The sequence below is a fragment of the Coloeus monedula genome (assembly GCF_965178545.1).
Source record: "Coloeus monedula genome assembly, chromosome: 8".
Classification (NCBI taxonomy): Eukaryota; Metazoa; Chordata; class Aves; order Passeriformes; family Corvidae; genus Coloeus; species Coloeus monedula.
This window is the reverse complement of record NC_138788.1, coordinates 7,409,353-7,432,384: the sequence shown is the minus strand read 5'-3', so window position 1 is coordinate 7,432,384 and position 23,032 is coordinate 7,409,353. Positions and strand designations below refer to the sequence as shown.

The window sequence follows — 23,032 nt, the reverse complement described above, 5'->3', positions numbered from 1 at the left end:
ATGTGGTACCTGAGCGTGGGTGGGAATGTTTTGAACATCAGACTCCACCCAGAAGCTCTAGCCCACACACTGGAGCAAAACCAGAGCATAATACAAGTTGCTCTTTGGAGAACAAAAAAATATTACAACCCTTTAAGCTGCAGGAGTGAAGCATTTGTTAGAGAGACCCCCTGAACAGAAACCACAGATTTTCAACAACTGGTACATTTAAACAGAAAGATTTAAACCCCACTTTATCTTTACAAATTGGGGGGCAGGAGGGGAAGGATGACCTTTAATGTTAACACTGCAAAAATATAAATTATACTGCACAACACTAACTTCTGCACTTTTGAAATAAAAATGCTTATTACTTACCAATCCAATTAGCATTAATCAAGAACCTCATGGCAAGACAAACCACCCACCCATAATTACTAATCAACCACAGGTGGTCAGTTCTGGGGAAAAGCACAATTACAGTTCTATACCAAATGTACTAAAGGTAAAGTCAAATTTATTCTGTAATGGAGATGAAAAATGAAGAGTCAAGAATGAAACTGCAGTTTAGTAAATCAAATATATTGTATCTATTTTTGTGAACAACTACGTACAATAGATTCAAGTTCTATGCAAAATCCAAGGGATTCTTGACAACTGACTGATGCCTCTGAAACACTTAATATCATTTATTGCATTTGCATGCATCTAATAATATAAGGGGACCTGGTATCAGCACTGAGACAAAGCCAAGAGCTGCTGGTCGACACCTTTCTCTGAACAATTGGTATTTTGTCCTGAAGATGAGCTTTTTCATAATGACTCAATTCATTTACAGTTGCAGAAAGAGTAGTATTTCACAGGGACTGAACAGAGCAAGTTCCTTGAAAAACTCATTTATAAAATTAGTTTCCATGTTTTCCAGAAGCATAAAGATCTTCCTGTGACTAACTCATGTGACACACAGCCACAGGCTGAACCCCGACCAGAATTCTACTTTCCTGCTGAGCTCCAGCTTCCTTTCTGTTCTACCTACCATTATAGTGTTCCCACCCACCTTTCCTCAGGGAGATTTTAACAATTACCATTGCACACTCACCTAAACCAGAAGCAGCTATATTTTACCATTGGACTAAAAATTCTATCAAAATACTCTTTTACATCCGAGAATGACAAATATAAGCAGAAACCTTGAAGAATATTTACATACTACCATACCTGCCGAGAAAAATCAAAATGGTCTTGATACAACAACCATAAGGTATTTTGCCAAATGGTTAATATTTAAGCTCTGTTTGCTCAATAAACTCCACAAATATTTAGAAGAAACACGATGAAGTGGAAATGCATCAAACATCGCAGGTAAAAAGGAAATAAATTCAGTTGAAAGATATGAGAAATTGCCCTAACAAATGTTTGTATTAACTTTCTTCTTTGCCAATGAGAATAGAAAATAAGAGTTAACTGCCTGTTACAGTGACATGATGGTAGCATTGTGTGTCATCCTGAAGAAAACCTGAGCTTGAAGCAACCTCAGATGACTCATCCGTCAGATGGTGGAGACTAGGAGAAAAATGAAAGCAATGTTTTTACTTCCTGGGATAGGCTTAGTAGCTTAGAACATCACTTTTCACACCCTGCCTGCTGATCCATAAGATGATACCTATTACTGTCCTTAAGATGATAATACATCCTATTCTTTTGCAGAAAACAAGGTTCTCCAAAAAGAATCAGTTTCTGAGGGGTGAAGAGGAAAATCAGGGTTGAAGAAAGCAGCAATAGATGTCTTGGAGTAAGGAGACAAAAACAAACATTTACAAAAATGTTTTGTAAAAAAGCTTAAGGAAAACCAATCATAACTTCCAAAAAACAAACTATATTGGTAACAAGTATTTACTATTTTAAATACTTACTGTAATACCATGGGATGGTCCCATATGTTGCACATGAAGGCCTGGGGAATTGTAGTAAGACATTCCAGCTCTAGTCAGTGAAGTTGGTGGTGTGAAACCAACTGTGTGACTTGCATATGACAGACCTAAAATTGGTAAAACAAGGCAACATCAACATTCTCGTTTGATATTAGAAACTGAAGTGTGTGGGGTTTTTTTAGATTTTTTGGTTCTGAATCAGTGATAGTCTAAAAACTGGTAAATGCTGCAGATTAGACATCTAGAAAATACTAATTGTACTGAGAAGTGTGATGCAAATTTATTTTCTTTTCCTGTAGCATACTACCATACATTTCAAACATACATTACACAGTGTTAAACATAACTTTTCACTTAAGATAAATGGTCTGAGGCTCCCACGGTAGCTTAGTTCTAGTCTCTAAGTATTTCTATTCAGCCTTCCACTTCTCCAGAGAGGAAATGGCCCCCTGAACTACATGTAGTCTGAAGAAGCAAAGAGGTTGTGCCTGGAGAAGCCATCTAGCACTGGGCCACAACGAGGTTCCACAAAAAAACTGGATGTAGGTGGCTCCTCCAAGGCATACCAGATCTGCACCGAGGGTTCCTCCTTTTCAGCCTCAGCATTTTAAAGACCTTTGGGGATGGGAAATTAAAACACGCTGGGAAGGAAATGTTACTAACTGGACTAGGCTAGCAAATAACATTTAAAATTACAACTTGTTGTATCTGCATTAAGGAAAGCCTATTATTCAAAACTGCAAATATCTAATTCTTTCACCTAAATATTCCCTTCCTGCAAGAACTCAATTATAAAAATGCAGAGTTCCCATATAGCTCTATTTAACCAAGGTAAACTGAAACAGCAACTGCCAAATGCTTCAAGTTCAGACCTTAAAGTGTACTGAACATTTCAAGTTTCTCAAAAGAGCACATTTTCCAAAACCTTTTGCTTCTTTCTGCTTTCTGACAAAAATATCATAAGGAAGGAGACAGGACTTTTCTCAGCTGTTTACAATTAGACTCAAGCAACTGCTTTGGAGAATAATGACTGAAAAACACTTCTGAAGGCATATTAAACTTTTATGACACCACACTGGATTTAACAGTTTTCACACTTCAACACTAAACCAATACAGAACAGTGTCTCTGCACCAACACCCAGCATCACCCCTGACTACACACATCTGTGTCTCTGCCTAAAAGAGATGAGATCTCGGGGAGAAAACAGACCAAGCCTCAGATCACTAATGAAGTCATACAAACAGACTCCCCCCTTGCTTCTTTCAGTTCTGTTTGGTTCTGTTACAGCCTCAGTGTATGTCTGGTGCAAATTACGAGTTACTCCACTAGAATCCCTGCCACTACAAGAATAACAACAAAATTAATCTGCCTTTTGGCTACGCAATCTAATTATCTGTAGAGCACATGTGTTATATGTAAGCGCTTTTGTCAGCTAGCACAAGGATAGAAACAAGTCAATGTCCAGGGAAGTGACATGGCAGCCAGTCAAAGGTAAAAGCCTAGCAATAATGGGCAAAACAGAGCCACCTTTGTAACATGACAATTTTGAACTCCTTTGGGATAATCCAGCTCCACAAGCTTGACAAATGCAAGTCTACATGGCAGCCAAATAAGCAAAAACAGAGCACTGCACATACATTCAGGGTAGCTCATCTCTGCAGCCCCAAACCTAGCTGCAAAGCACAGAACAGTTTATCTACACTGAAAACTAACTGGTAATTAGAACAACTAATCCCCAGCTGTCTAGGAGTAGCAGTAATTACACTATCTTCAAAGTTCCATGCACAGTGCTAAAAATCTCAGCAGTATCTCAGCTTCAAAGTCTTCAAAAGTAGCATGCCAAGCCATGCAGGCACAAAAGACTCTGGGATTCAGAAGCCAGAATCTGATCCATTAAACCTGACCAGCTATCCATATGAAACCATAGCGTTTCTAACTGGTTACAAATTATGTTTCCACAAAATCAAGGGACATAATTTCCCATATGAAACATGCCAAGTCATACAAATACCTGATGCAACATACAGCTGTTTTATTATTCTGTGCTGATACTTTTGACATCATCTTACTGTACTACTTTAGATACAAAATACTGTCAAAAATTGTTTTCATCCATTACTGCATCCATATATCCCAGACAGCTCTACAAAATTCCCTATTGATCTCATTAGCTCTCTAACAAACTGCTGCTTCTATTTTTCTGAAGTCTGAAACTTCCCAGCTACTGGTATTAATTAATCAGATGAAAAGGAGATTGATGCAGCTGCCTGTGCAGACGAGCTAGCCTGGAACATCTACCACACCAGAATTTCCAAACTCATGAACTCTGACAGAAATTATCATTTCAGCTGTGCTTCACAGTGTTTTCAGCATCCCCTGTCTGTGGGATAAAATTACCACTCTTGTATCAACTACTGATGGGAAGTAAAGTCCACAGGGAACAAGAAATGCGCTTCAGTCTCAGTGGAGGAATAAATTGACACAGTTCTGCACTGACACATCAGCATCTAAACAGGGTGCATGGCTAAGGAATGTAAGCTGCAAGCCTGTAAGTCAGCAGGTAATTTGTCCCACACAGAGCTGTAGTTATAACCCCGTGTGACTGCAGATCCAACCTGCAGTTGGATACTGTACTGTCATGAAGGCCGCACACACAGAATCACCAACGCCCAGTCCTTACTCCAGAGCAGCTGTTGGCCGACTACACTTCTGTACACACAGTTACAGGAAAGGGATAAGAAAATATATATCATTTTCTTGGTAACACGCCTTGCAAAACACTGAAAGTCAAGTCATTTGGCTCATTTCAGAAAACTCATAGTCACACTGCTCATCTCTAGCATCAGAACACGGCTTACGGCCATAGCTGGTTTTCACACGTGCAACACCTGGGTGAAAACTATTTATAGTCCTTTGAGAAACCACAGTCAACCTTGAAAATTAAAGGATCTAAAGACATTTTATATGTTCTAGCAGACCTGTGTAATAAAATGCCTCATTCCCACCTTGTGTCAACACAGAGCACATCTCATCTGTCTGGCAGGTGCTAGAGGTGGATGTGGGAAAGCCGGGCATGCTCCATTCACTTCTTTATGTACAAGGTGTTTGTGAGCACCATGAAACACCCACTGCCAGCAACTTCTAATGAATGTCCAAGGGCAATTTTAAGGGATTTTAAATTTCAGTCAATAAATGTGTTCGTAACACAAATGCATTTCATTTGACCTAAAATATATTCAGTAATTAGAAACTCAGAAAAGGTTTATTTGCCTCTGTTATACTAAGTATGTGAGACAGGAATTCTTAATTTTACAGTTATTGTTTAATAATAGAAAACAGTAGAAGTACAAAAGCCATTTCTCTACTGAAAAAAATGAAAATTGACTTTTTTCCAACATGTTCAAGATAACACTTCTCTAAGAAGTTTTGACTCAGAGCACAATAGTAGTCTCATAACTAGTTCTTCCCAAACTCTAGAAATCCATTTAAATTATGTGTCCTGTTGTGCAACTTGTGTGGGAACAGAGGGGGAAAAAAAAGACAGCAAGAGAGAAAAAGAGAGCAAAAAAGAAATAAAACTTCAAGTGACAGCTACTTAACTGATCTTCAATATCTGTCCACAGATCTGAAATACTGAATATCTGGTAGCCATCCAAGAACATGCTGCACTAGAAGACACCTAAGGCAAAACTATTCTTGCATTTATGATGCAGGATTTTTTCTCCAAACTAGCTTTGAAAGGCTACTGACCTAAATATATTAATAGGGCATGTTACTATGTGATGCATACAATAATTTTAGAAACTGGGTTAAATATTTACCAGGTGATATAGGTCTGCTAGAACTTGGTGAGGGTGTATAAGGGATAGGACTGGACACAGTGCGAGGTCTTAATCCTTGTGCAGACATCTCATTAAAATATCTAACAAAAAAAGGCAAAGAATAATTAGATCAAACCTTTTAAAATGTGCCATGTTTTAAATGTTTCACTGTGATTTTTTCAATTCCCATAAGAATCACATTAGGAAGCCATGACAGGAACTCTCATCATTGCTGACACTGGCTTAAGCTTCCATGAAAACAGCTGGACTTATCTTAGGCATTTGCAGTTAACACCATACGAGTTGCATATTATTGAATAGTACATATTAAGGTCAGAGATAAAAACCATGTCATCCAATCTGACTCATTCTACATTCTTGCACTTCACACATCATTTCTACATTGAACTCAATAACTTGGCTGGCTGGAGTGTATCTTCCAGAAAGGCATTCAGCACTAATCTGAAATCCTGAAAAAGGGGGAAGAAATCATTAAAGTACTAATAATTTGTTCCAACAGCTGATCAGCCATAGCATTAAAAACATGTCCTGTTTCTTACTTGAACCCCTCTGGTCTCAACATTTAGGTATTTGCTCATCCTCTCTTTTGCCACTGGACTAAAGAGGCACTTTCAACCCAGGACTGTCTCACTAAAGGTACTTTTAGGCTGTGTTGCAAGACACCTCCCACTCTTGACTATGATAAACTGAACAGACCAGAAATTGAGACAAAGCATTTTTCCCCACCTGTAATAATTTTAGTGATATTTATTTGTCCTTCATTCACTGACTGTAGTGAAGCTTCTTCACAAATATCCAGTGCTATATAAAAGGATAAAATAATAACAACTGCTCCTACTTGCCACTTACTGTTTTTATCTCAAAAGAGATTTTATGGGGTTTTTTTCCCCACAGCACTAGGCTGGCAGCCTCAGGTTGAGTTGCTCATGCACTCTCCACTTAGATTTTTCAGTCACTCTCTAGATTAGACACCTCCCTGCTCACCATGTGGCTGCAAATCAGTGCAGGTGGGTTTATATTATTAGATTCAGCTGTGTCTCTTTACTGGACACAGCAAAGCAGCAGGCAAAATTAGCTACCTAACAGCCCTTTGACTCTTACTTGTCTCCTCTTCTACCACTGTGTTCTCACAAGTTCTTAGTAGCTGCATTTAATTCCCCATCACAGAAAAAAGCCAGTAACGTGGAACAGCATTAAAATTACTCCTATTTGATGGAGCTCACTACTTTGAGGTCTGTTCATAAACTATTTGAAACATACTTGGATACTGCATCTTGCTGCTTTTTAACCAGGATATGCAGAATTAACAAGCCACATGCCCTAGCACAGGCAGTACACTGTAATGATACCAAAGCTGGTTTGAATTTGGGTGGACCAGGTAATAAAAGTAGCTGCAATAGAGAACAACAGAAAACTAACAATTAAACTGAAAAACTAGGGTTTAAATAAATATACAAGTTTTTAAAGAGCTATCAGTGGCAAGTTAAGTGAAACTGAACTAAGCTACCTCTGCAACACACAGTAGCTTCCAATGAAGACCACTGTGTGTGTTCCAGCAAGGCAGCATCCCTGTGATTTAATCCCCTTGTATTCTACACAAATAGAGCATCCCACTGCCTGGCTCAGGTGATGTGGAGCAGCAGCACACCATTACCCTGCTCCCCCAAAGAATAGGATGGAGGATTGAGAAGACAAAGCTACTGCTACTCTGGAGAAAGAGGCTTTGGGAGAGCTGTGTATTTTGCATTCAGGAAAGCATCTTCACCTACCCTCAGCTACAAACAACAATTATCATCAGCTAACAGAATGCAACTGAAAGAAATGGGTATCTCATCCATCGCCACCATTATTTTTAGTAAGATGTAAGCTGACAAAAACTGACATTTAAAAATCATTATTGCACATAGTTCCAAAAGTATTTTGTCTTCTCAGGCTAACCACTAATGCCTGCTTTGTCCTTCACTTTGCTTTGTATTACTTACACTGCAAATACCTGATTTGGAGTTATTCTGTCAGGCCTTTGTATACCAAAAAAATCAAACATGACCATTTCTTAGAAGTACAGAATAGTTAATCAAATTTTCCTGCATTTCCTGGTTACCACTACTTACAAGTGGGTGATAAAAAATTATGAGGATACTCTACAATTTTAGATTCGTACTGGTAATTCACACAGCTTTAGATTTTGACTGTACTTCTATTACACTGTAAATAGTGGAAGAAAATATAAGCCTAATAAGAAAAAATTCCAAACTCAGAATCCCGTATTTCTATCAATTTAATTTATATAGCATTCGCTCCATCTTAATACCAGATGCTAATGCAATATAGGTCAAGTTGTCTTAGTGCTTCATTAAAATGAACACACTACTTTGAGCTTTAAGGGTACTCCTTGACACAAAATATCTGGTACTTTGTTTCTGGTAAATTACATCTCATAACAAATATACTGACAACCAAGAAGAAATCTCTCAGTATCAGAAGAATACACAGCACAGGGTAACTTTTTTAGTTATTCTAAAGGACAACCATAAATCCAAAATAATATAAAACAACACAACAAAATAATGAGCATTTGGTAAGAAATAAGAAGGTTTTATTCAAAATGTACTTAAAATCCTCTTTCAAGATATAACACTGTCATATTTCTATGATGTGAGAAAACACTAAAAGGCATGATATAAAACCATGAAAAACACAAGACTATCTGTAAGGTCAGGGCAAGCAAAGCAGCTTGCAATGGAGAAAAAAAAAAATCAAGGATGGTGGTTTGGACATCAAGAACAACCCAGCTCTGGAAATGCTTCCTCTCTCAAAGGTTTTGCACAGTATCCCTTTGTATTTGGCGGGAAATATTTTGCTTTCTGCAGAGCATAAATCAGCCCCAAGTAAAGATGATGTCCCTACCTCACAGAATTCCTTGCAGTTACCAAGTTAGGGGCAAAACAAAGGTATTGTGATCAAATTATCCCGATTCTCAACTCCACAGCTGTATTTATTTCAATATATATTACCAAAACCCTAAACAATCTTCAGATATAAATATTTTCTTCCTCACTGTTAAAACTAATGCAATTTCTATACAACTTTGATACAATTGCTGGACTATGCTGAAATTTGATATGTATATTAAACCCACACGCAAATTGCTTCTATAATTATCCTAAAAAAATTCAATAAGTAGTACAAATACTGATAAATAAGTCCCAAACATCTGGATGGCTAAAGGAATACAAACCTTTCATCGTCCATTTCTAAGCTGGATTCACTTTCTGACAGTTGTCTGCAGAGAGCTTCCCTACGTTCCATTTCCCTCTGTAATTTTCTTTGAAGTCTCAAGTTTTCTTCTCTCATATGTCGCTCCTCTTCTAAATATTGTGCCATCTTCTCTGAATCTGAAATTCATCATTTTGTTACATGTTGATTAAAATCCAATTTCTCAGGCAGCCAAGTATGTTGTGCCTAAGTTTACTCCAACACTTCAAGATGAAGGTGTAGAAAATGCTCAGGATAGATCACTGAAAATTTTCACCTTTAAGTCATTAGTTCAAAGCCTAATTCAGAACAGTAGCTACTAAAATAAACTATTGCTTGACACCAAGTTTGAAAATAAAATACAAGAAAAACAAACAAAAAAACCCCCCCATGGAGCAAAAGTACTTATTTAAATAAATTTGAAAAGAAAGAAAAAATTCATTAAGAAAGCATTAGTAAAACCATTAAGAAAAAATACTGTTTCCTGCTCTGTTAAAATACTATTCCACATTTACAAAATCTTCCTGCAACACACAGAAGAAATTATTTTACAGGTGTATTTTCATTTTAAAGGAAGAAGCACAACACAAGTTCTGAAACTCCAAATTCAAGCTTGTATCAAAATTGCTACCTTATATATATTCTACAGCACTCTTTCAATTACACATTTTATCAGAGGTTTACTCTCTACATCAAAGGGCAATTTGAGTTGTCAATTCTAAGCAAGTTCAGCAAACATCACTTAAATGGTCTGGTATCACGGATTATTTAAAATGATAAAGTCAAATTATGAAAAGTTATGAAGGTTTGTGACAGATTACTTAAATAAAATTGAATACTGATGAAGATTTATGACACACATAGTGTATTTTGCGAGATTTTGTAATGTTTCATCAAGTTTACATTGAATCCCTGACATTAAGAAAACCCAAAACAATTCATCGTGCTTTGTCATCACTCCTTTATGCAGCAACCTTCAAGGAAAAGAATATTCCTGTTTTAGAAACCTGTTCCCAAACTATTAACAACATGGGATTTATCTCTCTTCTGTGGAAATGTCACTTTTAAATGTAACAGTGTCACTTATTTTACACTATTATCATATCAACCAGTTCCTAGAAGTGCTTCAGAAATAAAAAATGTAATACAAGTATCAGAATTCCATAAGCAGATTTCATTAAATACTTAAGAATACTAGAGGTTCTCTAATGGCCATGTGTTGCAAACACCAATCTGAAAACTGTATTTCAGTTTCATCTTCTGCTTGCAGGCTGGCACATACACCACTCCTATAAGCTCTGCCATTTGTACTGCAGTTCTGTTTAACCTGCTCACAAAGGGAGAGAGTTCTTTTAAACCTAGCTCTTCTTTTCAATGAGAATTTGACTTCATATGCTTTCCATTTTTTTACTCTAAACCACAGTAGTTCAAAAAAAACCCACTTTAAAAATAGAAGATACTTGAAATGAAATTAATTAGGCTGGATTTGCACAAAGATTACTCTAAATCTAAGGCCTTGCTCTTGTTCTGAACTTTAGGAAGTGAAGGCTGCAGTGCAGAATTTTCAAGTACAAAGATTAGCTGTCCTTATCTTCTTTTAACAGCCACAAATTATTAATCCTACAAACTTGTGCACAAGGTCTCTGCAAAAGAGCACTCTCGATCCATCATCTCTGTCTTGAAGGAAGGTTGCTGCTTCTAGCAAGCTCCTTCTTTAAATGGAGGTTGAAATATTCCAGCTAGCCTGGCTGGCCAGCAGGGGATAATATTGCCTGTTCTGCATTTGCCCAAATTCCTCTGGCCGTGTGGTGAGGTATCTACTCACTTATCAGCTGCAGTGCAATGCTACTGACTCGGAACTAGGCACTACTGCTGACTCTCAGACAGGAATTTTAGATTTAGCAGGTAGGAACAAAGGACTGGCATTGCAAAGTCCACGGGAAGGTGCCAGCAGCCTCCTGGCAGCTGAGCCCATGTGCTCAGTGCAGTCTCTTCCGGGGAAGGCAGGGCAAAATGCAGGTCCTACTGCTGGGCAAGGGGCCCCAGCCCTGCACAACAGGAACATGATGACTTCTACACAGCTCTTCATGCTTCAAAGCCATCTTACATAGGAAAGCACACAGTAAATTACTCCTGCTGTACTGTGCAACCGCTGCCTCAGGTTGCCACAATCATTAACAAGTGGAATTCTTACATACAGCTGACCTTTATTTTGCTAGCTCTTAATTCTTTTGAGTAATTCTCAATTTGCAACATGACTCCTACAAAGTAGGCTATAAATATAAATGTTTTGAAAAATTACTATGTTGAAATACTGCTAAGTTTCTGAAAAAAAGACAGATACATCTTTTTCTGGCACAAAATGTTCAAGGATTATTTTTTGATTCTTTCAGACATCCTTTTCGTAAAGCTAAAGAACCCCCTAAACTACAGTATAAATACCTCAACAAGCAATAACACTGCAATTATGAAAATGTCATCCAAACTTGCCCCATTTTTTTCCACCTTAAATTCAAACTCAAGAAAGTACATATAAAAATCTTACATTACACAAACCTTAGAAGATTTGAAACAAGTTGTTTACTCACGCTGTAACTGTGCAGCTCTCAGTTGTTTCTTTAACCTCTCCACTTCATTCTTTAAAAACCTGATATGTCTCATCATATTTTCTGGAGAGTCTATCTCCATTGATATGTCTCTGGGTGACGGTGGAGCAGATACTGGCTGGTCTAATTTCTCCTGCAAAATTCTATATGAGAAATAGTGCAAACTTTACCTTCCATTCGAACGAAATGAAAACCTCTTATATCCCCCAGAAAGCCACTGCACAGATTCTGACAGGTATGTAGAATTTTTTTTAACTACTGTTTTGGGGCAGATAAATTTGGGAGAAGTTATAATGTTTAGTCTCTAACTCAAAATAAAAAAGGTGAAATTCGTTGTCCTAGTACAGATGAATTTTCTAACATATTCAGACACTGACATTCTGAAATATTACTACATATGGTTCTGGAAAAACAAATTCTAGCCTATAAATAGTTATCTCAGTTTTGTACTCAAACGCTACTTACTACACAAAATTTTTGCTAAGCAAATTCATTTAATGAGTTTTTATATTTATGTTCTTAGAGAAAGGACACATAGTGAAGATTGATGATGAGTAAAGTATGTCAATGCTGAAACAGAGGCTTTTCTGCATTTCACCACTACCAAAAGAATTTCATAGACATTTTCTGAAGGACAGTCAAACAGGCTCCCCTCTTTTTTCTTAATGTCCAAACAGAAAGGTATTAAGGTGTTCCATATAATCAAGGTTTCAAACACCTCAAATAACTGATGGTAAATTCAGGATTAATGAACTCCTATTACGAAATAAGCACATGGTAGATATTATAGTTTCTAAATGATGATTTTTGGAGGTAACATAGGAGGATTTTCCAGCCTGAAAGCATGAAACTTTAAAAGGAACATGTTGATAGGCCAGATCCAACTCTGCCCTGAAGAGCAGGGGCAGCACCATGCAAGCACAACCTTTTGTGTGGTATAGTATTTACGGGTACCATACAAAGTGTGCTAAAGCAGGGTCTGACTCCACCACAGCTCCTCATAAGAAGGGGCACAGACTGAGAGAAACCAAACCAGAAATGGTTTGCCTTAAAGAAGGCTTTAAATCTAAGATACACAAAAATGCTACCAAAGGCTCATCCAGCTATGGATTTACCACTGCTGAATATCACATGCAGCTCTTCAGAGCACCCTCCACACAGCAGGGCTCTGTAAAATAAAACTACAGAACCTGCAGTTCATTCAGGCTCAGGTGTTTTCTGAGGCCCCAGCCAAGATTCAGAGGGTCACACTAATGTACAATATTTAAACACATTAAAAAATAGGTATTAATAATCATTAATTAATTTTCTCTCCTACTTCCTGCCCAAATGGAGTTTTTGTATTATAACACTTAAGAGATGGCTGCTTTCATATATATTTTAAATTGTAGCTGTTCCAGGAATATAAAGAGTCACTGTCTTAACTTCTACTAAAGAAGCATTGGGAAGTCTCAATGACATGAGTGCACCATGAAAAAGCTGAAGTTTTCTTTAAGGAGACAGGGAAAAACCAAGAGCTTCTCATATAATAAATACAGTAAAACACCATTAATCTAAAGCTGACGGCAAACAAGAAGCTTTAGAAAGAGGCTATCAGCAGTTGAAATAATTCAGTAAATTCCTTCAAGCTTTCCCAGGTAATTTCTTAGACTGGTCAGTTGTATCCACTTTAAGCAATCAATGATATGCCATCATGCAAACAAGGAACTTTACAACTGCTTCATCTTCCAGGTTTTCACACATCAGACAACCCTTGTGGGACAGAGATGAACATATTTAATCCAGAACATGAGGTATTAAAACACTCTCCCACAGTAAGGAGTGCACTGCAACAAGACAAACCGTTTTTCTGCTTCAAGCTTATCCATCCTCTTCCAGAGACGATTCACTAGTGCTTCTTGCTCCTGTTCCAAAGTATTTTCAAGGTCAATCTTCTCACGTCTTAACTGGAGAGGAAAAACAATTAGAAAAAATGATGGGCCTGTATTTTTTGCAAGGAAACTGGCATCAGGAAAACTCCAACAACCCCATTTTACATAATGCTCTACAAGAGCAAGGAGAAGGGGAAGAAGAGACAAAATTCAGGCACAGTGCACTGGAAAAATCAAGAGATTCAGCAGCTGCACAGTTGTTATCTCCTTAACCCAAGTTTTTCTCACAGAACTTGTCTCTGGCCAATAAGGAGGAGCATGAACCCAGGACATGCAGGCACTGATGACGTGACAAACCTATTCAAAGACATTTATTCCATAAATCTATGAAATTCAAACTGAATTTACTGTTCACTACACCAACAATTCTTTCGGATAATTTTAGACTTTTTTAGCGGAAGAATCATAGTTAAATAATCCAGAAATGGAAGAGAAGCCATGTTTGCCTTGTGTGCCTTGTGTGCCTTGTGTTAGATAAAGGACATAACAAAAATAGTAAAAAAAAAGTTATGTGAACTGCCTTAAATGTTACTTTATCAATCATTACTAGCAAAACAAATGTAATTCTGTCTTTATAAAGCAAAGGCTTTATAAAAGTAAAAGCTTGACATTTCATGTTCACTTACTGTGTGAACAAACATTCTTGATTCTACTATGAGTTAATAAAAGATGCAATGTAGAACCTTCTACTCTAAAGTTAATAAAAGATATAATGTAGACCCATACATGAAGAAATCTATTACCAGCATTTAAGTAGAAATACAATGTAAGTATTATTAATACAGGAGAATTTTAAGAGGTACAGCTGATCTTACTCAGTAGCAATGTAGCTGAACTCAAAAAGTTGGTAATAATGAAATATTTGGGAACAGATCAACACCTTTACAGGTGGAAAATAGCATGGAAGCATTTTTCCCAGCCAAGCCTTCGTTAACACCACTTTTCTGCTGGGCAAATGATCTCACATTAGAAAATGGAAAGACCAAAACCAGAATGAAACTATTTCCATTTACTACATCACTGGCTGAAAGGCTGTTGCAGCATCTAAATCTGTAAACTATTAGTGCTAACCACCAAATTAATACTGAGAAACCCCAAAAAAATAAACCTACACACTTCAGCTACCAGTGCAAGTTTAATGAATGTACAACTTTCTCCTTTAAAGGTTAGAGGAATTAGTTACTGTGAGAAGCAGACATATGTTGATGAGTAATAGGGAACATAGTTAGAAAGAGAAACACTGTCTAGCAAATCTTTCCATGTTTGAGTTTCCAGATGTACCTTAACAGCTCAGGGAACTTACATTTCAATAAAAGAGAAGTCAGAAGCAACATGCTTCAGCCTCCCCACGAGGATGAGAATTTGGATCCTGACCAACACTTCATTCCCCACATGGCTGGAGCTGGAGAGGTAGGAAAGCAAAAGGCTCAGCCCCAGGAGCACAGGGCACTCTGCCTCAGGGCTCCTTAGCCAGTCTGGCCAATGCCTGGGGCTGGGAACATCCAGAAGGAAGAAACTACGGAAAATGTCCTCGCAATCTGCACACTGTGCTTCTAACACTACCAAAGATAGACTGCACAGCTAGATAGATAATCACATGATGAAAGAAGTGTGAATGCAGGTCCTGACCTCTGCAGCAATGGTTTTCGCATCATTTCAATGCAGCATGGCTTAGACTCACCCACTCTTAAGTCTTTTTACAACTATGTTTTGATCTAGCAACAAACAAAACCACAAGAACATACAGGTGAAAAGAAATCCCTATCTTTAAATGGTAGGAAGAAGAGCACACTGGAATTTAAAGACAAAGTAAATTATTTATAAATCTGTATTTGAAAAATCTAAGATTACATTTAGTATTATAGCAACCATCACCAAGGCAGTGGAGTCCATTAATTATAAATCTGCATGTAGAAGAGCATGCACAATGGCACAGCCAAACCATCAGCAACAATAGACAAATAACCCTTGTGTTGTGCCCTGAAGCTGCTCTGACAAAACACCAAAGAAACCAGGTTGTGAAACAGATCTAGAATTCCACATTTTCAGCAATATGAAACATACTGAATCTTCCTTTCCTAGTCATGAGCATCGTGCCAGTTTCTCCCACTGTCAGGATTTCAAAGATTGGAGGAAGAACACCTTGAATGGCACCTACAGCAGAAGTAACTGCAGCATCCTGTTCAGAGCTGTGAATTCGGAGAATTAGTATATTTGGTTTGGTACTAGGTAGTTTCAGGTGTACTTTGAAAGGTACTCCAGTCAGTAAATTTTTTAGAAATGTGGTAATATTCTGAACTAAAATAAACAGGATGGGATTATGCTCAGGACCAAGCCAGAAGCTTTGTCAATACTAGTGTCACTCTGCATGGGTTCATGGTTACATTCCAATCAATCATCACTTAATTTCAACCATTAAAACAGGGAAACAAGGAAGCATTCCTTGCTTTTCAGACCTTAACCTTCCCTTCAGAGGAAGAGTAAAATTCCTTTTAACCTTCCTCACCACCCACTTGTGTTTCTTCTCACTCTTTCACACGTGCACTTACTTTACTTCAAAATGCAGCTAAAATATCCATTGTGTGTGTACTTCTGTATCCCTGCTTTGTCAACTGTCTTGCCAACTTATTAACAAGCACAACTGTTCCCTCCTGAAATGGAGGTCTTCCAAATCAAAGCTGAATATGCTGATCTCTGCCTACACCCACTATCCTACATTTTACTTCTCTGCTTCTCATCTCCACCTTGCCCTTTGTAGCTTTAATTCTGCTGCTCTCCAAGAAGATCTTTCCCAAAGACTTTACACATCTCTTCTCCTTTCAAAGCAGACACAGATGATTATTAGCAGTTTAGTTGTTATTTCTTAACTCCTAACTGCATCAATTCTAGTTTCTCGCTATACTGTATGAAATAGGAAAGCAGTTAAAAATAATAACAGCAAGACTACACACACTTGGTCTCTGTAGGGCAGTACTGACAGCTATTTATTTCCTATCAAACCACTGAACTGTAACACAGAACATTATTGCTCGTTTTAAATGAGGCATGCAGTTAATGAAATAGTCACATGCTGCAAATTTCTTCACCATTTGCCTTCAGAGAAGAATGCTCTGCTGACTTCAAGCTGACTTAAGAAATTATTTCAGGTCACATTTGAACCCTAAGATCCAACTTAATTTTTTATTATGGAATAATATTCTATGCAACCACCACTACCATAAATCAGCTACCTACTGATCACCTGTGGCATAAGCAGTTCAGATGAAAAAAAGCAAAGGAGAAAGAAAGAACACAAAGCACAGATAATTCATGCTCTCTATTTTAAAAACAGTTCAGTGAACATATGCTGTAATTATCTGCTCACTGATTAGTGACAGATCCCAATGCAGCCCAGCTCAAAGCATTGCTGGAGTCCTCCTTCCAAGCCCTGTTTAACAGGTGTCCTGAAGGTTGTGCTGCAGATCATGGCAATCCCTCTTCCTTAATTCCTCTGTGCAATAAAGGCAAAGTGGCTCTCCTTACAACTTTGGTTGCTTCTTGCTATATCCTGCCCATTGCTCCAGGCTGCTGCTTCAGCCAGTTAATTAGCACAATCAGCACTTTTAATTCGTGTGAGGAAGGAAAGCATGCTGAAGCCCAAAGTAACCTGAGATTTACTCTACCTTACTGTGAGAGAAAACAAAGGCATTCGGTGAATCACACATAAATACACATGGAATTTCTAAGCAAGCCTGCCAGCCAAATTTTAACATCTTCACAAAGTTTTCAAAGCCAGATACTAAAGACCTTTGCACATCTAAGGTTTTTGAACAAGACATCATTTAGATGTAGCAACAAGTTTCAAATTTTATGATTTCACAAGTCTGTCTGTCCAGAACAATGAGACAAAAATAATATCATGAAGATTTCAGCTGTGGCTCATGCTAACATTTCAAAGACTACAACAGCTTAGTACGTTAAGCTTACTTTGCATTTTGATTAAGTGGCAGCCACCACCACCTTGTGGCTAAGAGAGTTATTTCAACCTCATGCTAATTTCCATGCTGGGTAAGGACTTGCTGGCAACGACGTATTCCCACCTTTTTACTTTTCAATTTGTTTCCTAGGTCTCTCCATAAAGAATGTTACCATGCGAATCAAGAGAACTCACTTGATCATTTAGATAGCCATTAACTAATTTTTTCATGTCAACAGAAAAAGGAGAATCATACAAAACTGGTAGTTGCACTTGCAAAGGTCACTGCTGTCCAGCAGACATGAAGGCCAACAGAAAGACTACTAAAAGTTATAATGGCCATGAAAAAGAAAACGAATCCAAGCTTCTCATAAGAAATTATGGTACTTTTCTATTGCTTTGAAAGTCAAACTGACTTTTCTATAACCTCAGTACTGCCCAGTTGCTTACATACTTAAAAAATTAAGTCAAATCTAATACAACAGAAGAACTTGGTTTTTTCTCAGTCACACAATGGTGAAATGAAGGAGGTTACCTGCTCCAGGGTGAGCTGCTTTGAAATGGTATCATTTTCCAGTTTTTTAATCTTCTTCATCAGTTTGTTCACTTGAAATTCCTGTTCCTGTTCTAAATGCTGCTCCAGTTCAGCTTTCTCATGTTGCAGCTAAAAATTTAGGAGACATGTAAATATTTTAAACACACAAATAAAAGCATAAACTTAGGCACCTTTTATACATTTATTTACACATTTATTCCTAATGCATGTTAAATTCTCTACTGATGCTTCTCAAAAGACTTCAAAATGTACAACCCACCCAACAGCCTTTCAAAAAGGAGCATATTAAACTGTGCTGCATATTTACAAAGCAGATAAAATTACATTTCTAATTATTAAGTCAAATCAAGATAGGTTATTTTATTTGCTATATATAATGCATTATAGACATTTCAAAAGTAAAAAATCTACCATAATGTCCACGAAATTTTAATCTAAATGCATCATCTCAAGAGCACCCAAAGCACAAAATGTAGATCTTAGCACTTCTTTCTCCCAGGCAACTGAAAGATGAAAATTGTGACTGAACCTCATACCAATGAAATTGCTGTGCAATGAGTTTACAAACAAGAACCAAAAAAATTTAATTTCTATTCCTATGCTATCAAAATCAAATGGCTCAGATGACATAAAAATACTGGTTATTTCAAATCAATGTTATACATTTTCTTAATACCAAAGGGAATTTTTTTCATTCAGTATATCCAATGAAAAAAAAATCCTTAACTCTCAAGGCTCTCAAGCAGACAGAAACAAAAAAACCCCCTGATATTAACATGAAGTATGGCTTGGAGTAGAGTCCCTCTGAGACAAGGATCCAAATCTTCCTGTGGATAAAAGAGTGTGACTGCCACCATGGTACAAACACGTGAACCTGACTCAGGGAAAAGCAAATGTCACCAAAAGACAACGGTGTAATTACATTGTGTTCTGACCATCCACTGAAACTGCAGGCAACTTTTCCCAGCTGCTTATTTTATTTTCTATGCCAGTTCTTGTGGCTAGCACATAACAATCTGTAAGGTCACAGTGCTTAAATGTGTGAGGAAAACCTGAGGACACGGAGAGAGACCTTGCAGTCATGGACACAAATTAAGGTTACTGGATATCCACAGTGAAGGAATATACTTTGATTTTAAAACAAGCTAAAATTGCTCATTCATTGATTCAGCTCCTTTTGCTGCTATGTAAAGACAAAATGGTCTGTAAGTGCAGCCTGGCAGAGAGATCAGAGCCAAAAGGCTCATGGAGGAAGAGCACCAGGCAGACAGCAACTACTTGGCAATACACATATGGGAGAAGTTTGGGGGTTAAGTGTGTTTGCAGGGCCTGTCAATGATGAGATTTTATTTTTCACAATTTAAAATAAGACCAGAATAGAAAACTCTTAGAATAGACAATATTGGCTTCATTTTACAAAGAGGAAGAAAAATACTACTAACACCCCCAAAATACATGAGTGGTGTCTGTCACTCATATGGGGTAAAATAATTTTTCCCTTTTATTTCTTTCGATCACAAAACCAAACCAAAACAACCAAAATCCAGTTATTGCTGAAAGCTTAATGCTGAAGAACAGAATTGCTAACAATGAGAAAATATCCCCTGGTAAAACACAGGTGGATAGTATTTGTTTTACTTCGTAAAGTAAGAGAGTCTTTTCCAAGTGTTTTTAATTATATGCAATTATAGTAACAACAGTCTACAGATACACCTGCCAGCTAAAGAGAACGAAAGAAATGTGTTAGAACGTGTCACCTTGATGCCAATGTCTTACAGACCTTGAATTGCGTATGAAAACTGAAGGAGAATTCTCAGCTATGTAAGATTAGAGATGGGCTTGGTGCAAGAGAGACAGTGACTAGTTTGAAGTGAGAGTGGGGCTGTCAAACACAAAGCTTAGCAGCAGGAGTGGGAGCCTTAGTCCACCTAAATTCTAAACAACTACAGTAATACTCTCTCTGTAGGAACAAGTGTCCTGATACAATATAGGACCACATTTACCTTCCTTCTTTACTGTACTGGCTTACTTCTGGGACAATGGGAAGTGTTTTTATGAAGTAATGGAGCCAATGGATCAAGTTCCCCCTTAAAAAAACAACCCCCATTTATCCCCCAGACTGAGACCTGGTACAGTCTATTTTTAGGTATTCCAGGCCCTCAAAAGCTGTCCACTTCTTCCTTCACTGCATCCTGAAAGTCCTATTTATTAACAATTTTGTATCAGCAGTCTGCCTCCTCTTTATGTCCAGATGTTCATCAAATAAATGACAGATGAGCTGGCTCTGTTTATTCTGCACAATCCCACTTGCATCCTTGAGCTGACACATCATATTTTGGAGAGCAGGAAGAGTAATAGCTTATGTTTACAGACTTATAATTTTTTAAAGAATTGTCAAGAATCAGACTTATATAAGAAACATTTCTGTACAGATATCCAATTACTTCACTTGCCTGACTACACATTATGCTATTATCTGGGTATGTTGTAACATCTTACTTTCAAGGACAGATATTTGGACCAATTTGCAATTTGGTATTGAAAAAAATCTGAATTTGATTTTGAAAAGGACTGGTGCACAACTTAAAGTAACTTGACTTTGTAAGATCAAATAACATTAAAAATAAATTTCTCTTTGGAGCAGCCCTGTTTCACAAAAGATTAATTTTTAAGATTTACTACTTTCAATTTCAAAACAGTAACTCAACATGTCCATGTCCACTGCTGCAAGAACAGAGCCTGCATCAAAATGCTTCTAATGATACTCTGCAAAATACCGCTACCATTCAATAATCACTAAGGATTGAGGATGCTATAAAAATATTGTTCCAAGCTTTCCACAGACTTCATCAGGTAAAAAAAATATAATTACATGAAGTACATGGGAAAATATAGTAAATTGATATAAGGCTTTTAAGAAGTTTGTCAAGGATGTATGTGATAAAAAGCTTTTGTTTACTGTAAGACCTCTGGTGAGATGCATGTGCTTCTTCATTCCTGCAACATTCAACCTAGAAAATTAATAATTATGCTAAACAAATGAAATGCATCTAACAAAATTGTGTATTTATTCATTTGGCTTGTAGAGGTAGTGAAAGTTAGAGTTATAAAAAGGTATTATTAAGCAATGTTATGGCACCAGAAGGACAGTATTATTCCAGTGGAAACACCTCCTTTTATGTGCTACTGTGTCTGTTTAGACTCAGTCTGGCAAGTAGTAAAAGGTTTCAAAATTAATTTCTTATGACATTGCAAACCTGATGTCAGTCTGTGTTTTATAACAGTAATGCACATGGTGCTGAACTGGGAGATTCCTGCTGGCTGTTAGGAGGAGCACTGCAGCTCAGGCAGGCAGCTCCCACATTTAAAATGTTTTAACATTCTGGGAGCTCATTCCAGAGGCCAGGCTGAATGAGAGGCATAAGCCCCTACAATTGTGACAAACAAAGGTCTGACAAAGCAACAAACACACAGGCATCATGAAAAAAGTCCCTCTGCTGGGTGGCTTTCAACAGAATAATATGGCAGTAATTTTGACACAGGCATAGAGCTGTAAATATTTGAAAAACTGAGAGTGAAAATGAGATGCAGTTGAGCAGAAGTACCTCTCCTCTGTTCCAAAATGCGAAGTTTTAGACAAAACAACAGATTCATATGCAATTTTTTCCCTTACTCATCCAAAAGGCAGGAAGCCATTTGATGCACAATGTCTGACAGCAGGAATGCTGAAAGTCTCATTCCAGGTCAGACCAACATTGCCTGGCGAACACAGACATTAAGAGTTAATTCCAGAGAACGGTGAAGCAACCAACTGGAGACTACTGTATTCCTGGCTAAGTCATCATCCAAAGTCTGCATCTAATTTAACCAGAATTCCCTCCAGAGCAAAGATGCCAAAAATGGAAGCTGGCATTGAGTTCATTATTCTCCTAATGAAGACAGAATTGCTACTACAATACACTCCAGTGTATTGTAGTATGAGTACTATACTCTAGTATGAGTATAGCACTCACAAATCTCAGGAAATTTAAAAAAAAAGAAATTGTAATTATCTTAACTTCCTGGTCTAAAAAACATTAGCCAGGAATGTAGCACTACACCTGTATAACGGGAAGACTATCTGATTATAGAAAAGATATTGTAATAAACTCTAAACTGACCCTGTGATGTGTGCCAGTAATGCCCCCTTTTCCAAAAAATGAGTTTATTTGTAAAACCAGGAGCTTCTCTTCTGCAATATTTAATCTGTTGGTCTACGTGGATTTAATTCCCAGGATTCACAACTGAAGAATCAAACCTTCAGACAACAGATAAGCTTTCAGAAAACAAAAACCATCAGGTATTATTTGCAGTTCTTTGCTACTTAAGAAAATTGCCTGCAACTCACCGATATTCTAATGTCAACTTACTAAGACTCTGAAGAGATGAAAAATTACTTTCACAGAAACACACAGTAATATTCAAATGTTCCCTAATTCTACAGGTAAGCTCTTTAGTGGAAGGGACCATTTCCTCTGTACCATTTGTAAGTTTCCAACAATGTTACTGGTGTTTAGGAGAATATATCAATATTCTGGTTTTGCATTTCACAGCAAGTTTATCAAATCAAAGATATAATCAAGCCTTGAAATGAGATTTGCATTCAGCATACACACAAACAGAAAAATAGTTTTAATATTAAACTGTTTGCTTTAAAACAAGTCCTCCACCCACACTGCATATCTTGAGCCACTGTAAAGGTATGAAAAGTCATCCAGAAGTATGGACAACAAAACCTGCTGACCAGAGTAAGGGAAGGGTTAATAGCATTTGCAGCATATGCCATAAACAGAAACACCACTGGTGCCTATGCACAAGGCACAAAGGTTTCAGCTCTGGCCTTGTGGAGGAGCATTCATATAACCCTTATCGCCTCTGTGCACTGAAGTTTTCAGGTGAACCTCTAAGCAAGAAATTCCATGCCACTCACCCTTC

At 37.5% G+C, this 23,032-nt stretch overlaps 1 protein-coding gene across 1 annotated transcript in view; it reads right to left on the bottom strand.

Moving 5' to 3' along the window:
- The window catches only part of CCDC6 (coiled-coil domain containing 6), a gene marked incomplete at its 5' end in the record, with an annotated part of 51,209 nt that overhangs the window by 5,918 nt on the left and 22,259 nt on the right, over positions 1 to 23,032 (bottom strand). Inside the window, 6 exons of the mRNA XM_082285704.1 lie at positions 1,893 to 2,017; positions 5,735 to 5,835; positions 8,994 to 9,150; positions 11,599 to 11,759; positions 13,459 to 13,562; positions 18,038 to 18,166. Of these exons, the coding sequence (XP_082141830.1) occupies positions 1,893 to 2,017; positions 5,735 to 5,835; positions 8,994 to 9,150; positions 11,599 to 11,759; positions 13,459 to 13,562; positions 18,038 to 18,166 (777 nt within the window). The remainder of the gene's footprint in view (positions 1 to 1,892; positions 2,018 to 5,734; positions 5,836 to 8,993; positions 9,151 to 11,598; positions 11,760 to 13,458; positions 13,563 to 18,037; positions 18,167 to 23,032) is intronic.